This window comes from Eurytemora carolleeae, unplaced genomic scaffold (assembly GCF_000591075.1).
Source record: "Eurytemora carolleeae unplaced genomic scaffold, Eaff_2.0 scaffold501, whole genome shotgun sequence".
In the NCBI taxonomy this organism is placed as follows: domain Eukaryota; kingdom Metazoa; phylum Arthropoda; class Copepoda; order Calanoida; family Temoridae; genus Eurytemora; species Eurytemora carolleeae.
Genome location: NW_019396608.1, coordinates 133,930 through 157,419, shown reverse-complemented (window position 1 = coordinate 157,419; position 23,490 = coordinate 133,930). Strand labels below are relative to the sequence as shown.

General features: G+C 31.1%; 2 protein-coding genes across 5 annotated transcripts in view; both read right to left on the bottom strand.

The window, feature by feature from the left end:
• Window positions 1–4,240: 4,240 nt before the first annotated feature.
• On the bottom strand, window positions 4,241–19,686 carry LOC111706233 (uncharacterized transporter slc-17.3). Of its 4 annotated transcripts, none has more exons than XM_023479051.1 (15): window positions 19,468–19,686; window positions 18,107–18,181; window positions 16,100–16,182; window positions 14,490–14,588; window positions 12,727–12,784; window positions 12,154–12,239; window positions 11,189–11,265; window positions 10,113–10,231; window positions 9,291–9,492; window positions 8,695–8,841; window positions 8,372–8,522; window positions 7,634–7,747; window positions 6,542–6,629; window positions 5,972–6,044; window positions 4,452–4,538 (listed from the first exon to the last, which is right to left on the bottom strand). In XM_023479051.1, the coding sequence occupies exons 1-14, from the start codon at window positions 19,648–19,650 to the stop codon at window positions 5,979–5,981; spliced, it is 1,548 nt and encodes a 515-aa protein (XP_023334819.1). In that variant the 5' UTR covers window positions 19,651–19,686; the 3' UTR covers window positions 4,452–4,538; window positions 5,972–5,978. The 4 variants fall into 4 exon arrangements, with proteins under 4 accessions (XP_023334821.1, XP_023334819.1, XP_023334822.1 ...); XM_023479052.1 differs by lacking the exon at window positions 4,452–4,538 and adding an exon at window positions 5,067–5,108; XM_023479053.1 differs by lacking the exon at window positions 6,542–6,629 and having other exon boundaries at window positions 4,241–4,538.
• A 545-nt stretch (window positions 19,687–20,231) lies between these two features.
• The window catches only part of LOC111706234 (equilibrative nucleoside transporter 1), a gene marked incomplete in the record, with an annotated part of 6,265 nt that continues 3,006 nt past the window's right edge, over window positions 20,232–23,490 (bottom strand). The window contains 3 exon segments of the mRNA XM_023479056.1: window positions 20,232–21,285; window positions 22,207–22,364; window positions 22,657–23,010. Coding sequence (XP_023334824.1) covers window positions 21,012–21,285; window positions 22,207–22,364; window positions 22,657–23,010 — 786 coding nt within the window.

Below are 23,490 nucleotides of genomic sequence, written 5' to 3'. Positions count from 1 at the left end.
ATAACATTTTACTTTAAAATAAATTTAACTATAATATGACTGATACGATATTTTTTTATTCTTTTGGTTTCAAACAACTGTAGTTAATTTATGTTTGTGTGTATGTAAGATTATATCTGTAAGTATGTAAGAATTTATGTGTGTGAATGTAAAATTATGTCTGTGAGTATGTAAGTATGTCTGTAAGTAACTAAGACTATGTGTGTGAGTATGTATGTATACGTATATATCTGTTAGTATGTAAGTCTGGGGTATCTGTGATGTGATGTATGTCTGTGAGTATCTAAGACTTTGTAAGTGAGTATGTATGTATACGTATAACTGTTAGTATGTAAGTCTGGGGTGTCTGTTATGTAATGTATGTCTGTAAATATGTAAGGCATGTGTAAGACTATGTGTGTGAGTATGTTAGTATGTAAGTCTAGCTTGTCTGTGATGCGATGTATGTCTATAAGTATCTAAGACTATGTGTGTGAGTACTGAGTATGTATATATGTATACGTATATATCTGTTAGTATGTAAGTCTGGGGTGTCTGTGATGTGATGTATGTCTGTAAGTATGTAAGAGTGTATGAAAGGTCATACTGATCATTTCTCCCCTGTACTGCCCCTAGACGTTGAATAATTGAGTGTGAAATTCATTACGTATATCAACACTGCTGGCTCATTCACTTTACTGCTCCCCGGTATATAGATTACATAGATAGATAGTTTACGTATATCCAGTTTACTGTACTGTCTATATTTACTTTGTTTTCTATGTTATCCATATCGTCTTTATATCTGCTGGCCTTATTTTCTGTGATTGATTATGCGGGTTAAGAGTTGTTTGTATTGTATATATTATCTACCTACTAAGATGCCCGTGGAATTTCAACCCATTAAAGAAAACCACCTTCTACGTCAATTCGGCTATTTTGAGAAATTCTTTGTTACCTAAAGAGAGCCAAATGAAATTTCTTGATCCATTTCTTTATTTTATCGTTTGTTAGTCAGCACGTTCAACAAACGTAAACACATACACACTACACTACACATAAATTTATATATCACTGCTCTGCTTTAAATGTGATGTTGGCTTTGCTGCCTAAGTTTTCTATGGTGTCCTTGTTGTCTGTGTTATCTTTGTCATCTATATTGCTGTTTACAAATATAAAAACTAATTAAACAAAACTGTTCTTAACTGAGTTTGGAATGCTATTTGTTCTTAAGAAAGTGAGACGAGGTCTATGAAAACACTCAATAAGTCTGCATGAACTTAGCATATTATTGTTTCAGAATTTTCTTACAAGTCATTTTGTAAACATATTCTTTTTAGTACTGTTCAAAATAGTTTATTTATTTTACCCCGCCTGAATATACCGTTGTGGATTAAAGCGTTAGTGAAGGGTTGAAAATATTTAATATTTCTCCACAGCATGAAATTATTCTGTACAGGTCTGCAGTGGAATTAGAACTCCATGTTTAGACTTCTTTAATCTGTGTAAACAGATTCCATTCATTTCTTATTCAAATACACAGGGGTCACAACGGCCCAATACTTCTCTCTGCATAACATCATCAGATGTTTAGCCATATTGTTTGCATAGAATTAAAGACATTAAATTATCAGACCAACTATTTTTTTAAATGGATGAACTGGTTTAAATATAATTAATTAAACGATACCATCTGACAGCTGAACAGTTTACAAATTCAGTCATACATTTAAAATGGTTCATTATTGGTGGAAAGTTTTAAAACAATGAAATTTGCAAAATCTTCCGTGATGTAAATCTTTAACAATCCATAAATATTGCATTTGAAACCATTTAAACTGCTTGTTTTGAAAATGAAAAGTTGAACTTTTAACTGAACGCGGCATGGTATTGCAAATTTAAAATGGCCGCGACCATATACAGAATTGAAAGTACAATAGACGATGATGTCATCAGGCCATTTAAAAATATTGTTTGTTCCACAACATTTAGTTTATATTTATACTTGAATGCAGTGTATCGCAAAAAATATGTGCAAACACATTAAATGATCTGTAAGAATTATAATTGTCAGTTGCTCCCATTAAAGTTTTCTTCTATTTAAATACTTTTCTAATTGCGTTTGCATCCGACTAAATGAATAAATAAATATGAAATTGACTGAAGGGGAAATCAATTAATTGGTGGTGAAATTTAATGCGGTAGATAATTTTGCAAGTGAAATATATGAGGGATACGCAAGGAGGGTCAGGTCAAGAGAGGGGTGCACCCTGGAATAACCTGAGTGAGTAGCATTCGGTTTCTTAAAATCAAACGTGTTTTGATCTATAATTCAACAATCTTTTACTTTACGGATTTGTTTATGCTATACATTTTCATTCTAAATGCATATGCCGACAAAAAAGTATAAAAGGAAAAAGGCTTGCAGATTATGTTTTATGGGTCAAATTGTGATCGAAAGGCACAGCTTTCAGGAATATTAAATCCACGTTGGGGNTGCGATTCAAAATAATTAATATAAAACATATTTTAAAGATGTTTCTTTTATTCTTCGAAAAGCATGGAACATTCATTAATTCTGGACATTCTAGAGTAATAACCAGAGAACTCTGAAATAGGATGACAAATTTTAGAAAAATCTTTATTAACTTTAAAAATGAGCATTAGAACCAGTAATTATGCAGTGTAAACAGACCATTTCACTAAATTGGTGATTTGATAAGTATCTGGTAAAATTATTCGATTTGTAACAACATCAAATTCACTTTTAAGTAATGTCGGTTTCCTATTTCATTGTTTTTTTGCATATCATTGTACTAGATAGTTGTTAAGTGAATTATAGCTGGATTCCTATTTATGAATATTAAGATTAAGATTAGGTGAAGATTAAGGTTGATAATTAAGCTTCATGAGAATGATGTGAATGAGTAAATTGATGAAGACTGATGAGATAATTAAGTTGACAAATTATACAAGATTTCAGGCCTTCAGGTCATTCCTAGTTTAGTGGTATTCAACAGAAACCAACCAAACAAGGGGCATCTATCTATTTTAAGACCAAACAAGGGGAATCTATCTATTTTCAGACCAAACAAGGAAAATCTATCTATTTTAAGACCAAACAAGGGGAATCTATCTATTTTAAGACCAAACAAGTGACATATATCTATTGTAAGACCAAACAAATGGCATATATCTATTTTAAGACCAAACGTTTTATTTTAAGACATAACAAGTGGAATCTATATATTTTAAGACTAAACAAGGGGCATTTTAACATTTATCTATTTTAAGACCAATCAAGGGGTATCTAGCTGTAGGACAGAACAATTGGCATCCATTTCAAACCAAACAAGGAGCATCTATCTATTTTAAGACCAAACAAGGGGAATCTATCTATTTTAAGACACACGAAGGGGAATCTATTTATATAAAGACCAAACCAGAAGCATCTATATATTTTAAGGCCAAAAAAGGGGAATCTATCTATTTCAAAAGCCAAACAAGAAGCATCTTTTATTATAAAGATCAAACCAGAAGCATCTTTCTATTTTAAGACATAACAAGATGCATCTATCTATTTAAAGACATAACAAGATGCATCTATCTATTTATAGACCAAACAAAAAGCATCTATCTATTTAAAGACATAACATATATTTAAAGACAAAATTAGCTGGTCATCTATTTATTTTATTTTAATAAATTAGAAAGATGCCTTCACTGATCAAATGAGCAAATGAAAAGAAAATATATCAGTCGTAATCTGGATAGAATCCTTCATTGACTATAAGTATAAAAGAATAAATCAGTTTAAATCTGAATATATACCTTCACTGCTCAGCATGAATGGATATAAAATCAGTTTATCTTCAATCTTAAACTTTTTAATATTCAGAGATGTGTTTGAATAGGCTAGGGGGGGGGGGTCAGCCGAATATTTACAGAATTGAACTGTGTAAAGAGGTTTCGTAAATATTGGAGGTAATTGCAGAAAAAGACAGAAAATACTGAAATTAAAATATTGGCAAATATTCAAAATGTTTCTTCAGTAGATACGTGATACAGGCAATTTAGCTAAATGATTGAAAATAAAGAAATCAAAAATTTTAGAAGATAGTTTATTTCATTATTTTTTTAGATTACATTGTAAGTTAAATAGCAACAACTTTATTTTGATAAAATTTCAAAAATTACATCATAAAAGTTTTAAAAAACAATAAAGGTTAATTTTAATTTCTTTTTTTGGTTGTTCGTACAAAGATATTGATAATTTTGGTTTGTTTACAATAAAGAAAAGTAAAAATAATTATTTTGAATGCACTTTACAGGAAATTAGAAACGGCCTGGGGCTATTTCCTTTTCAGTAAAATGTTTCTTTTGGAAAAATTGCAAATATAAAAATTGATGCATCCTTAGAAAAAGATTTGTCACTAAAATTAGCATTTTAAGATTTTAAATCCATGTGATATTGTTAATGTTAACTATTCTATTATTATAATTCCTGTGTTTGGAAAACAATGAAGGATTATATTTATCTGCATTGGCCCTACTTCAATCTAAACATATTTTAAAATTTTAAAGTGAAGGATTAATAAATTAAAATATTTCAAGGAGTTAATACCGTCCGTTATACTGTCTACTGTCTACTGTCTACTGTCTACTGTCTACTGTTTACTGTCTACTGTTTACCGTCTACTGTTTACTGTCTACTGTCTACTTTCTACTGTTTGACCTCCAGATATAAATGACCTCCGGAGGTCAAAATATAAAATAAGTCATGTGAGGTATCAATTCTTATATATTAATAACACTGTATCAACAAGAAATTCATGCCTCAGAGAGACATTTTTAAAAGAATTTGTTGTTTCATTTAAAATGGTTAAAAGAATTGAACATTCGGATGTTTTACACACATCTTTTCACTTTTAATTTATAAGTCTAATTATGAATGTTCGCGAAAAAATTGAGCAGAAATCAGCTAGTTCCTAACATCATAAAGGAAACACTAGTTTCATAAAAGTGACATGTAAATGTAAACTATAAATTAATTTATTGATATAGAATGCAGAAAATGTAGAATGAATCCATTTGAATCCTCATCAACTCATCCTTAGACCTCCGGAGATCTTTATATTTGGAGGTCAGCGACCTTTAGAGCTATCCGAGTTCCAAAAGGGTTATCAGAATGGAATTATTATTTTTTATTTTAAATGTCGAATTTTACCCCCGTTAGAACAGCTTATAATGTATAGGTCTAATTATATTCAAATTTTTAATTTGAAAATATGTTTATTTGACGTCAATTCTCTGACACATGTTACCAGAACAGAAAATATAAATTACCAAACTTACTATGACAAGATAGTAAAAAGTTAGGTTTATAGATTTTGAATGAATAAAGTATAAAGTATAAATCAAATAATTGAAAGCAAATTTTTCATTTTTATTTTAACTCCAGGATTTTTCCGCTGCGGAAAAAAAATTATGCGTCGTATAATTTCGTCACACCATCTTGCACCACCAGGCTACCAGCAAGCCAATATCAAAATCCGGTTTTTTATTCTTTTAATTTATTATCAAGGGAGAATTTCACCAACTATATAAAAAGGAAGTGGTTGACCTCGTTTTAAATAAATTTATCAATATCATTGTCTTTTTTAGCTTTATTGTTCCATACCTAAAGTAAAAAACCACACCTCCTGATAATACCTAAAGTAAAAAACCAGACCTTCTGATAATACCAAAAGTGAGACCCAGACCTCCTGATAATACCTCAAGTGAAACCCAGACCTCCTGATAATACCTAAAGTGAAACCCAGACCTCCTGATAATACCTTAAGTGAAACCCAGACCTCCTGATAATACCTTAAGTGAAACCCAGACCTCTGGATAATACCTTAAGTAAAACCCAGACCTCCTGATTATACTTAAAGAGTGATAAAAAATGTATAAATTATTTTATGGAATCTAAATTCTTTTTGAAGCTAACCTGTACTTTAATCTGTACTTGACCGTGTATTTGAATCTGTACTTGAATCTGACTCTGCAGGGTCCCAGGATGCCTGTGGAAATATATTTCATATATAAACTGTTCATTGTACGATATATTGTACACTGATTCAACATACAGGGCTAACCACAAAGGATGAGACTGTAATGACGACCTAAAACAGAATCCATTTTGGGTGACCATAGTGAATATAATTGCTAAAATTAAATCAAATTAGACTTTTAGAGACTCCTTTCAACCATACTTCAATCTTAACATGAATTTATTAAGTCGGGACCAAGAAAAGGAACTAAACACTTGCCACAAATTCTAATTTTCTACTCACTGAATTTCAGCAAACTGATCAATGGTATTGAAAACCTTTGATATTTCAAACAATGAATTATGTTGGATCAAATATAGTCTAATTTTTGATCAAAGGTTTGTACAATCAGGTTACTAAGAATCAGGCATACGGATATATATATATATAGATATATATCAATATATATATCAATTATATCAATATATGTGTAAATACTATATATATAGTTCCTGAATTCCTTTTACCTGCTTAGTGTGTATAAACAATACATATAACCAATTCCCAATAAACATTATTGCGACATTGGTTCCAAAGTTCCCAATCCATTGATCTCTAAACAATAAACATTATTGCGACATTGGTTCCAAAGTTCCCAATTCATTGATCCCTAAACAATAAGCATTATTGCGACATTGGTTCCAAAGTTCCCAATCCATTGATCCCTAAACAATAAACATTGTCGAAATATTGGTTCCAAAGTCAGCAATCCATTGATCCCTAAACAATAAACATTATTGAGATATTGGTTCCAAAGTCACCAATCCATTGATCCCTAAACAATAAACATTATTGAAATATCGGTTCCAAAGTCACCATTTCATAAAATTCCAATCAATTAATCCCTTAACAATAAACATCGGTCCAAAAGTTGCAGATCAATTAATCCCTTAACAATAAACATCGGTCCAAAAGTTGCAGATCCATTAATTCCTTAACAATAAACATTGGTCCAAAAGTTGCAGATCCATTAATTCCTTAACAATAAACATTGGTCCAAAAGTTGCAGATCCATTACTCCCTTAACAATAAACATTGGTCCAAAAGTTGCAGATCCATTACTCCCTTAACAATAAACATTGGTCCAAAAGTTGCAGATCCATTAATTCCTTAACAATAAACATTGGTCCAAAAGTTGCAGATCCATTAATTCCTTAACAATAAACATCGGTCCAAAAGTTGCAGATCAATTATTCCCTTAACAATAAACATCGGTCCAAAAGTTGCAGATCCATTAATTCCTTAACAATAAACATCGGTCCAAAAGTTGCAGATCCATTAATTCCTTAACAATAAACATTGGTCCAAAAGTTGCAAATCCATTAATTCCTTAGTAATAAACATTTGTCCAAAAGGTATAAATTGATTGATTCCTAAACAGTACATGAAACTTTGGATCCAAATTGATACAATCCCATTGATCCCTTAACAAATTTTTATACAATTTTAAGAACCGTTGCACTTGAGAGTCTTAAAGATTATGTTTACAAAATATTTGTACTTTAAAAATCATCTTTAAACATTGACAAGACCGAAGCTGAGAGCTCTGAACAGTTTACCTCGTGCTTGTCTTGAACCAACCCATGAATAGTGGAACCATTATATAAGGAACTGTATTGGATACCAGGCTCGCCAAACCAAACAGTTGACGAGTAAACGTAGGAGACAGTTCTCTGAAAGGTTTATCAAATTATCACAAATGTTCAGATTTCTGAAGAAATACGAACATAGCAATTTTTGAGTATTGTACGAAACACATAAAATATGCAAGCTAACACAAAAAAATCTGAATATTGGCAACAACTCCTAAAAACAAGCACTTTGCAGTTTTGGAATAAACATGTCCAAGGCTACAATAAATTTTCTATCCCAAAAACTTTAAAGCACGTGGTGCCAAAATATGAAATGTTTGTGTATTTGTCTTATTGCTATGACTATTTCTAGATAAAATAAGCTTTTTAACAAAGCAGAATTAAATATACTTGATTTTATTTTTAATTTCACTTAAATTGAAAAATATATTTCGGGTATATCCTAATTTTTTTTGAAGGAAATCCGGGAAACAATCAAAACTTCACGTTGCTTTAATGTACAGCTAATTCAACTTATAGCACGATGATTACAAGGTACTATAATATACAGTTAATTTAACTTTATAGTATGATGATTACTTTAAAGTGCGCCAATAATAAAATTGGGGAGGTAAAACTTAAGCACAAGGCATTGCAACATGTCAAAGCCGATCCGGTCTTCAAATCCTATGCACACAACTTTCATAGTTGTTATGCTGTGTATACCTGAAAGTGGTATAACCAGCCAGACTACCAGCAGATGAAAAACTACCAAGTATCTGTATTCCCACTACAGTAGCTTTATAGCTAACTATATAGCAGGGTAAGAAGGGTAGGATAAGGTAGGGTAGAGAGGATAATGAACAGATTACAGCTCCTAGAACCAATATTAATGAATTAAAAAGGTCACTGAACTACATCCCGCCGGTCCAAATCCTGAATCACAGATTTATACCTAATAGTAAATCTTCAACTTTGACTCTGTGATTCAGGATTTGAACCGGTGGTAAATAGTTCAGCAGCCTCTCTCCTATCATTAAATTTTGTCCCTGCTCGTCTAACTATATGAGCTGGAACATCTAGGTTTAATGCTATATCTCCAGCCCAAGCACTCAGATATCCAAGAATCATCAAAGATATGTCAGGGGGAGCTGTTACCATCAGAGCAGCATTAGATATACTGTATCCATGGATCTCTAGAATACAAGATATATTATAACAAGACATTCGTATATCTTGTTCCCTATATCCGGCCAAACGGCTGGATCGAATGGGTTTATATTTTTTTGGATACTCATGGGTAGCCTAGGAACATAGGCTAAAAAAAATTCTATTTGTTTTCTTTTTTCTTCATCTTTTTCACGGGCAACGCCGGACGCTTCAGCTAGTATTTATATATATATGTATTGTAACCAACAGAGCAGCATTTAGATATAGATATACTGTATAGATCTTTAGAATATCTTATCTTACTTTTTTTTCTTATATTTCCCCTTATTTTTTTCCCCTTTTCCCATTTTATTTTTCTCCTTATATTTTTCCCCTTATTTTTTTCTCTGACCTATAACATTAAGAGAAAACACACAGGACTCAATTATTAATAGATCAAACCATTTCATCTCTTATTAAATTAAGAATAATTTACCCAGAAGATATTTTTTCATCATAAGGGTCATAACAGGAGACTGCCAGGCCTGAACTGTAGTTTGTATAGTCGCCAATATAAAGTCAGGATCTGTTAATATCTTAAACCACGGAGTTTTTATCTTGCTATCTCTATTCTTCATGATTTGGATATTTCTTCTGTATTTTCTCAATTGACTTCTCATCTTCAGTTTAGTTTTATACTACACAAATACATTAAGGATCTTTAGAAAGAATTAGAAAAAGTCCGGTACAATTGTTTTCATTTGGTCAACAAGGGAAATGATTTTCCCCGGGAATTTAAACTTAGTATTCCTAATTTCTTGGTAATTGTTGTTTACCTTCAATACTTTCAACCAATGTTTTCTAAAAGGTCAAAACGTCAAAGTTTGAAATATTAAAGAAGTACTATATCAGGTTGCAAAGATTATGATTAGAAAATCAAAGTTTGAGACCAGTATAATCAGTTCCTATTAATAATAACTGTTTCATAACTTTATTGCAGTTTTACTTAAATGAATTTAAGAGTAATTTAAATGCATTCTCTTTTAGATTAATGACAATAGCTTTACGTTTTCAATCCAGTAAGTTGAGAAATCTCACCCGTTTTCTTGCCTGTCTCTGTTTTAGAAATCCGCAATCCACTCTTAAAAGTGTGGATTTCCAGTGTTTATATATAAATAGAAATAAGATCATCTCGTTTAATATCTTTCAAACTTAAAGATATTGTTGTTAATTGACACTTAGATAAAATAAATAAAACTGAACATGGAAAAATTATGAAATTTTTAGTTTGCACTATTTGAGAAGATCCTAGCTTGACCTGAATTGTCGGAGGATGAAAATCCCAGTTTTTATCTTCAGCAATCAGTTTTTTCTCGTCATATGATAGAAATAGATTATCCAGGGGATCATCTGTGATTACAATAAAAAATATTGCACCTGAAACAAATCTAGGTCAGTTGGGGGTGTTTGTTTAGAAAGAAGAATTATAAACTTTACAAAAGAGTTTTGTGAAACTTGATGTAGTTTCAATATTTACCGGATTTTCACCCAAAAGTTTAGTACATTTTTAAAACTTTTTTTTCAATTTAAATGAAAATAAAATAAAAATTAACTTAAATTCTGTATCATGTAAATCTTGCAAAATCAGATAGAAAATTTCATTAATTTCATTTTATTGAGACATTTTTAATATTTTTGATCAAGTATTTATAATTGATAATTAATTGCGAATAAGAAAACTGGGCAAGAAAACTGAATTTCATGATTACAAAATACTTAATCTTGTTCAAACTACATTAATTTATTTAATTGTAAAGAAGCTGCAGGTCAAGCTTATTTATTAATATAAAAATATGATTTAGACTTTAAAAGTGGAAGAAATAAAACTGTGGAATAGAGAGAAACTTTTAGGCAATCTTATTTGTGTTTGATGCATACTGGAATTATAACAAATGGTTTACCAGTCGCTAGAAAATCAACTTGGTGGGTTTCATTTTCATATTCATTGACCTTAAAGGTCGTTTACCTATTCCACAGTTTTATGAAGTCTATAAAATCCCCGACAAGACATAAAATCGCAGATATCCCGATAATCTTTTAAAATTACTTCAAGAATCATTATCTTAATCTTATTATTATTTCTCCTGAGGTCCGAAATTTTATGTGGAATGTCGTTCATCTTGATCTCGATATATAATGTGGACACTTTTAAATTTGAATATCAATGATTTATCCCTTCATTTTTGTTATACCTGCATGGTATGACCATCACGGTAAATCGAAGTGGAATCAATTGTATGGGTGTCTGCGTAGAATAGAGTTCAAGGGTTGATTCACAATACAACAGTTCAAATCTCAATAATAATATTATTATTATATAATAATTATAATTACCACAAAGTATACAAATACAACCAGGAAGATAGAACAGGAACTCCCATCCTAGCCCAGGGGATACTATCATATATCCACTAAACATTGATACTATCATATATCCACTGAACATTGATAATATCATATATCCACTGAACATTGATAATATCATATATCCACTAAATATTGATACTTTCATATATCCACTAAACATTGATCATATCATATATCCACTGAACATTGATACTATCATATATCCACTGAACATTGATACTATCATATATCCACTGAACATTGATAATATCATATATCCACTGAACATTGATACTATATCATATATCCACTAAACATTGATACTATCTAGTATCTACTAACTAGCTGTTCAGGAACATGTTGAGAAAATAAAAATCACCTCTTATCATCGAAAATAAGTAATCTTATTCAGTTATTAGTTTCTGCTATCTCTCATTGTTCACAAACATTTTCTGTAGATTTTCTGGAATTTTTATTGAAAAGACGACATTTGAAGAATTTTAGAAATCTGCGAACAAATTCATAAAAATAAGAAATTCAATATAATGATGAAAAAGAAATAATTGATTCTAACATTGATTTATTGACACAATTTTATTGAGAAATATGTTCTTAAACATCTAATTAGTTTACTGCAGAATGTTTGATACATTTTCGTCTTCGTTATCAAATTATTTTTAAAAAATCGATTCTCAAACCGTAACAACTCAAATGGAAGAATTTGAACGTCGACTTTGCGCTCAAACTCAGTAAGTATACATCATTAAAACGATTTATATGTCTCAAATGAATCCTAAAAAATTTCTCCACAATACTACATTCCCAGTTCAACGGCCATACATTGCTAGTCACTCCCTTTAATACAGTAGTACTAGTAACTAGAAAACAGTGGGGTCATTTTGACCTGAGAAGTGAGGAGCTCAAAAAGTTTAATCAAGAAAATTCTAAATTACCTTGCAATGAAAAACATTTTTCCTAGCCTAGGTCCTAACCAGACCAATACATTAGTTCTACACTGCTCTTTCTCCAGGAACCAGTGCTGCAACAATAACACAGTAACCCCTTACATTAATTAGAAAATTGCCCTTATCCGCTTCGGAATAAAAACAATGTCACTTTCTCAGTGAAACCAGTTCTCTCTGGGCGGAATTTGTAAACACAAATAGGTGCATCAGTGTTCGTTTAATATCCAAGGAGTTTAAAAGCAATAAATTTTGAAAATTTTAATATTTCATATGATAATTTCTTATGACAAGAATATTTCATTGATTTTTTTTGTGAAAGATGGATCCCATGTCAGGCTTCGACATCCGTCTTGTGTTTACATTACCGCCCAGAGACAGTATACACTGCAGTACAAAAGATGCATACACCTCTGAAATAACTTTCTTTGCATTATAGCCTTGCTTTGTATATTCTTTGACGTCGATATTGAGCTTAATCTGTTTTGATTTTTTGTATTGCAATTTGATCTGTTTTGTAAGAAACATTTTTTACCTAATAAACCCATTAAACCTATGGTTTACCTGAACTATCATGGGAACTGCAGGATTAAGTATAGCTGAATAGAATCCGGTGAAAAATCTAGAAAAAACGGATTCAGATAATATATATCGGATAAATGATCCCGGGATTTACACAAAAGTTGTGAACTTTATAACAACATTATTACTCTTGTCCTGTCTGTACGTGTACTCTCTAAGTATTGATGACTCATCATATTTTAATGTTTATGTATTATCTATATGGTATGTAAAGACGGTAGTTTAACTGGATATTATTTATGGTTCAGGTTATTGGTTGGGTTCCCTCTAGGCTATGTGAGTCTACATATATATATATAGGTGTTCCAATAATGAGAGTTCAGAGACGTAGTTTACATAGTCTTTGATTACCGTTTGCTAATGAAAGACGAATAAGGGGAACCGTAATCTGATTTCCAAAATGTGGTCAACTATTTTTGGATCTTAAAAATTGAGGAAGATATCTGATATTTAGATTATTTTAAATCTAATTAATAAATTAAAACCCATGTCCATGGACCTTGCGGTTTTTTTTTTGTTCATAAATGTTATAAAGTTGTAACCAAAAAGCAGTGGATAGAAAGTCGTCTTCTTTGACTCTGTTAGTTTAAAAAAAAAGTCTTGATATGAGAACTGATCATTTTACAATTTTCTGTTTACCACTGTGAGTGGAAAAATATACTGTATGTCTAATGAAGATAACAATACGAGTAAAGACGATTGCAAATTTGTTATTGTCATATTTTTTGGAACAACTGTATAATGCATCATGATATATTTATTTGATTAAACTAAACAAGTGCCAGTATATATCAACACCAAGTTTGGTATTGAAATAAACCAACAGAAGGTTGCCTCAGGAGAGGATCAAATATATTTGTATTTTTATTAATAAATGGATACATTTATGTACTACAGTGAAACCCATAAAACTACGGAACAGGAGGAGCATCATTGCATGAAACAAAAACAATTCTAAACTTTACACAGATTCTTCTCACTTAACTGGGAGCTTTATAAAGATACTTGTGAATAATAAGCTTTTATTATAAAAATGAATAAAATATACACATAATGTTACTTGAATGGCGTCTTCCTATTACACAGTGCTTTTTTGGATCTCAACTTAAATTTTCTACACTTTGTACAGTGTACATTAAAGATCAAATAAAATTAAAAACATGATTTTGATGTTAAAAAAACTGTAAATATGCGTCTTGCCGTCTTTCTTAAATGTCGTCTGACTTAATAATATTTTAAATTGTCAGATAAACGAATACTTATAGAGCCGAAGCTCTCCTTTTTGGAGAATGGAAAATAGCATAATAATATGCAACGGTGTAGGTATAGTTATCAAAATAAAATGAAGCCGACTTTTCTTATTTAAGTTTTAATTGTTAACAAGCTTTTTTCGAATTACAAGTTTGCAAGCCATGCAAGAGAAGCCTTTTTAATTGACAGCTTCTCTCTGTTTTAATATTTTAGTGTATCCATGCTGTTTAAAAGCTTAATATTAATCAAAATTAAAATCGAACGTCGTCTTCATTATATTTATAAAATCGCCAACCACTGTACTAAATCTTTTTTCATAACTACAGCACTCCTAGCTGCATGTGTTCGATAACTACTGATTTTAAAAAAAATGCAAAATTGGGTAATTGAGAAGTTTGCCATTGAAGACTCGAGACATTGCTGAAAAGTTTATTTATTTGTTTAAAGTAGAAAATCTGAAGTTTTGAATTGAACGAACCTATAAATATTATTACCTGAGTATAAGAACACTATAGTAACCACCTTCCTTTGCTATTGGAGGAGTGATGATATTGAGAAACCCAGCATAGGCCAGACATAAGGAGAACACAAATCTAAAAACGTTTAGAGGAACAGTGAGATCCATAATACTGTGGAATAGGATGACGACATTAGATCAATACTGAAGTGTATTTGATGTTGATAGTTGATAGCAAATAGTTTTTATACAGTTAATCCCAGATATGTGAATAAATAGCCAGAATTTTTCATAATGTCGTATTCTCAACATACGATTAAACCCTAAATGGGCCGTACATCGAAATACATCAAGTGTCGTCTTGACACCTTTTTAATGAGTTTTATACTATTTTACGTAAATCTCTGTTTTTGCGAAAATAAATAAATAGCTATGAATATGCGCGAACAGTTTCAAAGAGCTCCATATAATCATTTAATTAAAAAACTAAATATCTGCAACATTTCATTATCAGAAAGTGAAGAATACGAAATTTAACGATTTCTTTGGATGTATGGCTTATTGTAGGTGTTAACTGTATTTAAGGACAAATTCCGCGGAAAAACGAGTTTACATTATAAATTGCTGTCCTGCATATTTCAGGCTATTATTAATTTACCTTAATTAAAAATTAAAAACAGTTTATTAAGAATTATCAAAAAAAAACTTGTGACTCTTACCTACTTACTTACTTACTTACTTACTTACTTACTTACTTACTTACTTACTTGGACATATTTTCATAATCGTATTTAACCCTTTGAAGCAGCAAAAGTCTCAGCAGCTTTGTTTTTTGCAGACCAATAATGAAGCTTACAAAATGTTGAAATAAATTTCAAGACGACATTTACTGAACTCTTGCTGCGTGATCTTATATTCAAGATTAGCTATTGTAACTTATCATATCACTTTTTAAGTTCAATGGGTCTGTTGACACTGCACAATTGCTGTGTCTTCGGTTCATTGGACTATTAAAAGTCTGAAAGTCGGTTTTTCTATTCCATAGGTTTCTGGTTCTCACTGTAATTGTGCTAATTCCATGAGTATTGTTCACACAAATATGTTTATTTATTAAGTTTGACGTACAGAGGGTAGCAGACAAAAATTAGACTTGCATGAGAGCCTAATACAGAATACTACTATTTGGAGGTCAAATTCTGTTTTCTACGTTTAATATAACTCTTTGCATTCTAAGAAACTGTGAGGGGTGACGAATTCTATATCGTCTTTTAAAATAATTCTTTGATTTAGTATAGTGATACCTACTGAGACAGCTGTAATCTGTAAGAGTTTCGTCTGCTATGTTGTTTATGTTTTGACTTCATACGGTTGTACTTAGTAAAACAAGAAAAAACAGAGACATTATAGACACATCTTTACAGTCTTTTACCCTTTTCATGAAATAAACTCTTATGGCAGACATAAGACATTTTATAGACATTTTTGAAATCAGGTATTACAATGCTAATTCATAGCAAAGACGATATAGAATTCGTCACTGAATTACCATGTTTTTTGGAACACCCTGTATAAAATACTGATTAAAATCTGTACATCCCAGTCCTATGTAATTATAAACATAATATCTATTGGGATCCCATGGTTTACCTCATGTTTATATAATCATAGACTATAAGAGTAACCAAAGTACCAATCAGTGAACCAATAGCAATAATCATATTCAACAGAGCCTAAATATTAAATTTCGAATTGTTTAAAGATGTCCAATAACAATTTGTTATAAATGAAAAAAAAATATATGGTTACGAATTGATATTTTGTTCAGATTTTAAAATAAATTATATAAAAACAAAAATCTCGAAATCTGAAGAAAACTCTTAATATCTCCGGCAATATCGAAAGCACAAAAAACGCAGATCACATTTTGAAAATACCAGGGCTAGGGTTATTTTGTGATTAATATACACTTGAATCGCTAATCTAAAATCAGATTTACAAAAAAAGTGTAACAAAATATAAGATCAAAAACGACCTTTAAAGGGAGTGACCGTCTATGTAAGGTAGTTGAACTGACTATGCAGTGTTGTGGACAAATTCTTTAGGATTCATTTAAGACATATTACCCACTTTTTAAAGATCTGTAAATCCTGAGTTTGAGCGCAAATTCGACTTTGGGGTAAACACGTTTTCAGAATTAGTTTTTTTTTAATTGTTAAATAACGACAACATAAAATGTAAAAGAATTCTACAGTAAACAAATTAGTTGTTTAGGAACAGGTTGAGAAAATAAAAATTAATCTTATCATCGAAAATAAGTATATTGTTCAATTTTTTGTTTCTATTTTCTTATTATTCTTGTTTCTCATTATTCAATGATTTTCCGCAGATTTTCTAGAATTATTATTGAAAAGACGACATTCGAAGAATTTGAAGAAATCTGTGAATAAATTCAAAGAAAATAAGAAATTCAATTCAATGATGCAAACGAAATAATTGATTCTAGCATTGATTTATTGACAAATTTCTTTTGAGACATATGTTCCTAACCATCTAATTAGATTACAGTATGATCTTTACTTTATTTTTGTTGTAATGATTTAAAAAACCCGATTCTGAAAACGTATCCACCCCAAAGTAGAAGTTTTGGACGTCGAATTTGCGCTCAAACTCAGGATTTACAGATCTGCATACTCAGTTCAACTACCATACATAGCCGGTCACTCCCTTTAAGCCGACTTGCTACTGGCATGTTTTATGGTACACTTGTATATAAAACTGCAATGAGAACCAGAAAACATTGATTTTTTTCTACTACATTGGATATTAGAGTTGCTAAGCATTTTGTAACTTGCAAGTTGCAACTCAACTTATTCTAAAAAGTGAACTGAGCTGAAAACTTTAGAATGATGGATATCAAGATTAATTTTTACTAAACCCGAGATTATTTCAATACGCATTCAATATCCAAGAAGGAAGTTTGAAATTCAACCAATCAGCGTGTCATGTTAAGATGTACTCTTTAACTTTGAAAAACTGGTTTTATTTCTGATGTTGATGGTTGAATAATTGTAAGTTTTGGATTAATGTTTTTTAAGACTAACGTTTACAATTAAAATGGTCCTAAACTCTGATAAAATATGTTTTAATAAGTTCATAGAGTTCATATTAACATGGTAAAATTTATGTTTGTTTAAATGTTCTAAAAGCCGCCTTGTGAACAGCTGATTTAAATTCAATCGGATATTAGTTCAATCGATATAGCATTGAATCATGTAATTGCGGAGTGTAATTGTTATTAAACGTGACTTTATACATAGAAACATCCAAAAAAGAGGATTAAGAAGAAAATCAAAAGTGTGTACATTGGATACTCAGATTAAGCCATCAGGATTAAGGATATCTCATTTGAAAGTTTTCAGTTCAGAACATATTTAGAGATATATAAGTTGCAATAATTGCAATTTGAAAATTACAAAACTAAACAAGGATATTTTAGGAGTGCAAGCAGAAAAATAATATGACATTAAATCCGCAGTTTTCTTCTTCTCACTGTAATCCTGTTTCCGATTATAAATTATGTGAAGATGACTCCTACTTTTTCATATAATCGTTTAAACCTTTGAAATAATATTTATTTTCTAATATTGAATTAACCTCTATAGAATTATTCCAAGGAAAAGGTCCATCTTGTATAGTAGGTCCATGGCAACCATCAGATTCATTTAAAACCTGAATGAGTTGAGTATAATTAAATAATTCCTTCGTTTGTAGTAACACAATTACACTATCTAATGAAAAATATGTTTTATTGCGCCCGGGAAATCGTTGAAACTATTATTTTAAATTTAAATTCAATCTTGCATTAAATAAAGAGACTTGTTAACATTAAAAAATTCTTAAGAAACAAATCAAATACAGGGTGTCCCACGAAACATGACAGTTGGTGAATAGTTTTAAATGTCTTCTTCCATAATTTTTTAACTTGTTTGATACCAAAGAGACTAATAAAAACTATTTTATGACAGTCATATTATGTTAAAAGTGATATCAAAGTAATTTATATTTGAGTAATAAAAAATTTTATAAGAAATAAACTGGAAAATGATTGGAATGTTTAATAAAGTATATGGAAGAAGACATTTAAAACTTTCTATAAACTGTCATGTTTTGTGGGACACCCTATAGGTAAAGAAAAAAATTTTTTTATAAAAATCTGTACGGTATTCTCTGCAGTCTCATCCCCAAGCATAAACTTAAATGGGAAAATGATGTAATTTTACTTTCCAAATCATACATTTTTGAGTTTATAATTATATAGAAAATAAAGAATTCAAAATAGTGCAAAGCCGCGTGTAAGGCCTGCAATGACTAGAATTTTTACTTTTATATTTTTGTGTGACCAATTAAATTGTATTTAATTGTATTTAAGTTTAAAATTAAATACCAAAAATGGATATTTGTAAGATGCCCTCGATCAACGTCTCACAGCAAAAAAGAATACAAAATTTCACAGGCTTTCCTCGATGTAATGCACAAAATTTATGATTTAAAAGTTTTAATCTACAAGGGAATTCATGTGACGAACTCGATATCGTCTTTTTAAATAATTCTTTGATTTAGTATAGCATACCTATTACCTACTAAGAGAAAGCTGTAATCCATAAGATTTTCGTCTGCTTATTTACAATTTGTTTCTTTATGTTTTGACCGCATACTGAATTGTACTTAGTAAAACAAAAAATTGCAGTATACAAACAGAGTAAACTTGTCCGTCTTCACTGTTCATCTTGCGGAGACATTATAGATACACAGCCATTTACCGTTTTCATAAAATAAACTCTAGCAGACATAATAATATTATGGCTTTTAAAATTAGGTATTACAATGCTGATACATAACAAAGACGATATCGAATTCGTCACTGAATTCCCATGTTTATTGGGACACCCTGTACATAATGTACAATACGGATATGACATTTTTTAAGATCAAGGAATGATATTAAAGTATGTTACCATAACGCAAGTATCAACGTGATCAATGCCATGAAAATGTTTTCGTTGTCCAGGAGGAGGCCAGTCAACAGCTGTATGGTTAATCATACCGTCCAGTGCATAAGCAATGTTGTTTCTAATCATTGTTACCGATACCAAACATAAGAATGGAACCAAACAAGCCAACCAAAACCGATTCCTCATTTTAACTAAATTACACTAACATGAACACTTCAAGAAACAAGATGTACAGTTTTCAAGGATTTTGTGCGACAAATTCGCAGATTCTGACACAAGAATTAAAAAGATGCACTATATATCTAAATTTATGTTGAAATTCGTTTGAGTTTTTTTTATAATTTATAGACAAAGGCAGATACAGAATTTAACAAATGCTTCTCTTTAAATTGGGGGAAAAGTAAAAATTTTATAAACGTTAGATTGTACTTGAATACTGAAACCTTTTTTAATTAGACCATCAACTTTCGACCATGGGAATAAAGAACTTTAATTAACATTGTTAATGCAATACGTTTAACCAATCATTTTTTTCTTTTTCCAACTCTGTAAGATTTTGTCAAGTTCAAGCATCAATTTTTGGTTAAAAAATTTCAAAATTGACGGCTTCATAATTTGAGAACTTTTTGCAATGAAATTTTAGAAAATAAAAATAAAGACATTTTTCCATTTCCCGATGACTCATCCCAAAAGCTATAATCTAACCATGCTTTATGAAAATGTTTGAATTAAAGAGGTAAGAATACTTATCAAGTAAAAAGTTTAAATAGCATTCAATTAAATTTATTCATCATGTAAGAAATATAATTAATAAAAATATACAAGTATAATTATCGTTTTCTCTTTCTGTCTTACGCACGCAATCATCTTAAACTTAACTGTTCATTTTATTTTTATTTACATTATTGTAACAATCCTTTAGAAAGAGCTGTATAATAGCTTATCTTTTTGATAAGTACTACAGCTACGGACGGAAGCCAGATAAAAATAGCTGATATAATATCTGCTATATAAGCTTTACAGTAGCTTTACTTATAGCTGCTACAGAAGCTACAAAGTTGCTATAAGACAAATAGCTTATACAGAAACAATACATTAGCTGCACTACAGGAGGAACCATACAATAGCTAAACAACAAGCAATTATAGGAACTATAAATTTGCCTAAAAACAAGATGGACTGATAGCTGCTAAAAGAGAAATTTAATAGTTAAACTAATAGCTCATGATGAAGTGGACCAGTAATTGACCTGGTCACTGCTACGTGGTGCAGGAGCTTTATTATAGTTGAATAAACAGCTGCCACATGAGCTACATAAAAACTAAACTAATAGCTGCTACATGAAATCTACAGTGGCAGCTACTTGAGCTAGCTGAAGTAATAGCTGTTTCAGCTGTTAATACCTGTGCAACAGCTGCACTAAAAGATACTCCAGCTGTAAATAGATCTGTGCAACAGCTGTACTTATAGCTGCAGCAGTAGTCACAAGAGCTGTGGCTGCTGTTATAGAAGCTGAAAAGCAGCTGCACTTAAAGCTGCTCCAGATGTTACAGAAGCTGAACAGCAGCTGAACTTATAGCTGCTCCAGCTGCTAAACCTACTCCAAGTATCCCGGCCATGAAGTTTGCAGCTGTTTGTTTGAGATGAACCGGAACTCTGTAGGGTGCAGACACCATCACTATGCCGGTCATGTACCCGTTGCTGATGGATAAGATGAAGATGAGGAGGATGTAGGCCGTATCAGAGTAAATCAGGATGGGTGTATAGTAGCGACTCTCTGGTACTGCATTGCACATCATGAACAAGGGAATGAAGAAAATCCTAAATAAAAACTATGAAAGCGAAATTTCCCAAATACGAAGGTAGATTAATAATAAGTATAGCTATATAAGTCCTTAGCTTCTAAAACGCCAAAATTAACATGCCTTGGCAAAGGAAAAAACATAATTTAAAAAATACTTTTGCACCAGATTTTTATATGGAAAAAGTTTCAGGTTTAGAGCTTTAAAATATATTATCAAAAATAACAACGATATCTTCTCCAATGTGAATTAGTATTTCGACACAGTGGACAGACTCGAGTGTTTCTCAAAATTTCCATTTATAGATGGAGTGTTCGTAAGCTGAGTCTGAATCAAAGGAATTAAATTTTTGCCACAAGCTCTGATTTTCTGGTCCCTGTATCTTAACAACTCAATGTCATAGACCTAAGATATTTCCGAGCTATGAATTCTGTTAGATCAAATAATCTAAGTTTGAAATATAAAAGGTGTTCATAATCAGGTTGAAAAGATATTGAGATGAGAAAAGTTGAGTATTTGTCAAAGACTTGCAATTGCTTTGAATTGGGTCGCTTACTAATTTATAACTGATCATTTAAATATTAAAATGCAAATATTCGGAATTTCATTCTGGATATTCAAATGGAGACAACATATCATATATGTTTTATCTTTAAAGGACATGCATGTGAAACTTTTGAAAATATTTATATCCAATTTCGAAGATTCTAAATAACGAAGACGACATTTTAAATGAATTAATGTTAAAAGCAATTAAATACAAATTCAATCTATTCTCCCTTTCACTTTTTGTGAACACTCCCTTTACCAAGAGTTGAATACCTGACGACAGCTAGAAGAAGGCAGAGTTTAGGGCCAGGTTTAGGAAAACGGTTGAATACCTGACGACAGCTAGAAGAAGGCAGAGTTTAGGGCCAGGTTTAGGAAAACGGTTGAATACCTGACGACAGCTAGAAGAAGGCAGAGTTTAGGGCCAGGTTTAGGAAAACGGTTGATGGAGGATAATGTTCTACCAAAATAATCTCCCAAGTTGAAAAACAGGAAACAGGAAACAGGAACAAAGTACAGGTTTTCCCAGTTTCCGGACCCCGGCAATCCCTATATTAGGAACTGAAATTGTTTTCAATATGTTTACAATTTGTCCTGAAGTGAGGAGGGGGGGGGGGGGGGGGGGGGGGAGTGAAGAGTAATCCTAGAAAACTTGAGATTTTCAGCATTTTGATTAAATTCGTCTTTTTTTCAAACCATAATCAGAGAAATTTCTTAAACCCAAAGAATTAACTATCTTGTTAACTTAAGTTTCAATAATATATCTGGATAAACATCATAAAAAAAAACAGAAAAATTGATACAAAATTTGCAAAAATTTGAAAATTAAGAAATCACAGACCTTATTTGTGGATTGAACAAGAACAGTGACAGCCGGAAAACAGGCCAGAGTGACAACATAGATGAGAAAGACGGTGATCTCCTCCTCCCAGATGATCTTGATCACCTCGATCAAAGAAACCTCTTGGTTGACTCCTGGAGGATCAAGGAGAGATGTTTCCTCACTTGATAAAGTTATTGCACTCTGTGTATAGTGCTTGAACAACCTTGTCTTCGTGAGGCCAAAAAATACTAAAACTGAGCCGGAAAGGAAGACGACTGAAAGCAGGAAACAATAGAACGCGGCATCCACGTCATTTCCTCCAATAGCCAATAGAATTATATTTAGCAGTGCTGTGATCACACCACCAAGACCCTAAAGAAATTGTTTTTAGTCACTGTTGTGTAAAAATACCTTTATTTAATTAAATAATATACCTGTCCTGTAAGCACAGCGTTCATATATCTAGACGGAAACATTCCGGCAAGTCCAAAAAATCCTCCCTTAAAAAATTTGAAATTGCAATTATTTTTATTTACAATTATATGAGATTTAATTTCTATTGCGTTTTAATGCTGCAATAAGTCACTACTCAAACAATTTGGGATTTTGAAATAAATGTCATAGATTACATAACAGATAAAAAAGGAAGAGATAAAAGACAGGAACAAGGAAATAATTTAGTTAATCTCAATCTAACGTTTTCTTTCTAAAAATCCCCCATTTATGAAATCTCCCTTTACCTGTATTTTAGTGACTTAATGTCCTGTGTTGTACAGTTCTGTCTATGAAATGTCCCTTCTCTGTATTTTAGTGCCATAATGTCCTGTGTTGTACAGTTCTGTCTATAAAATG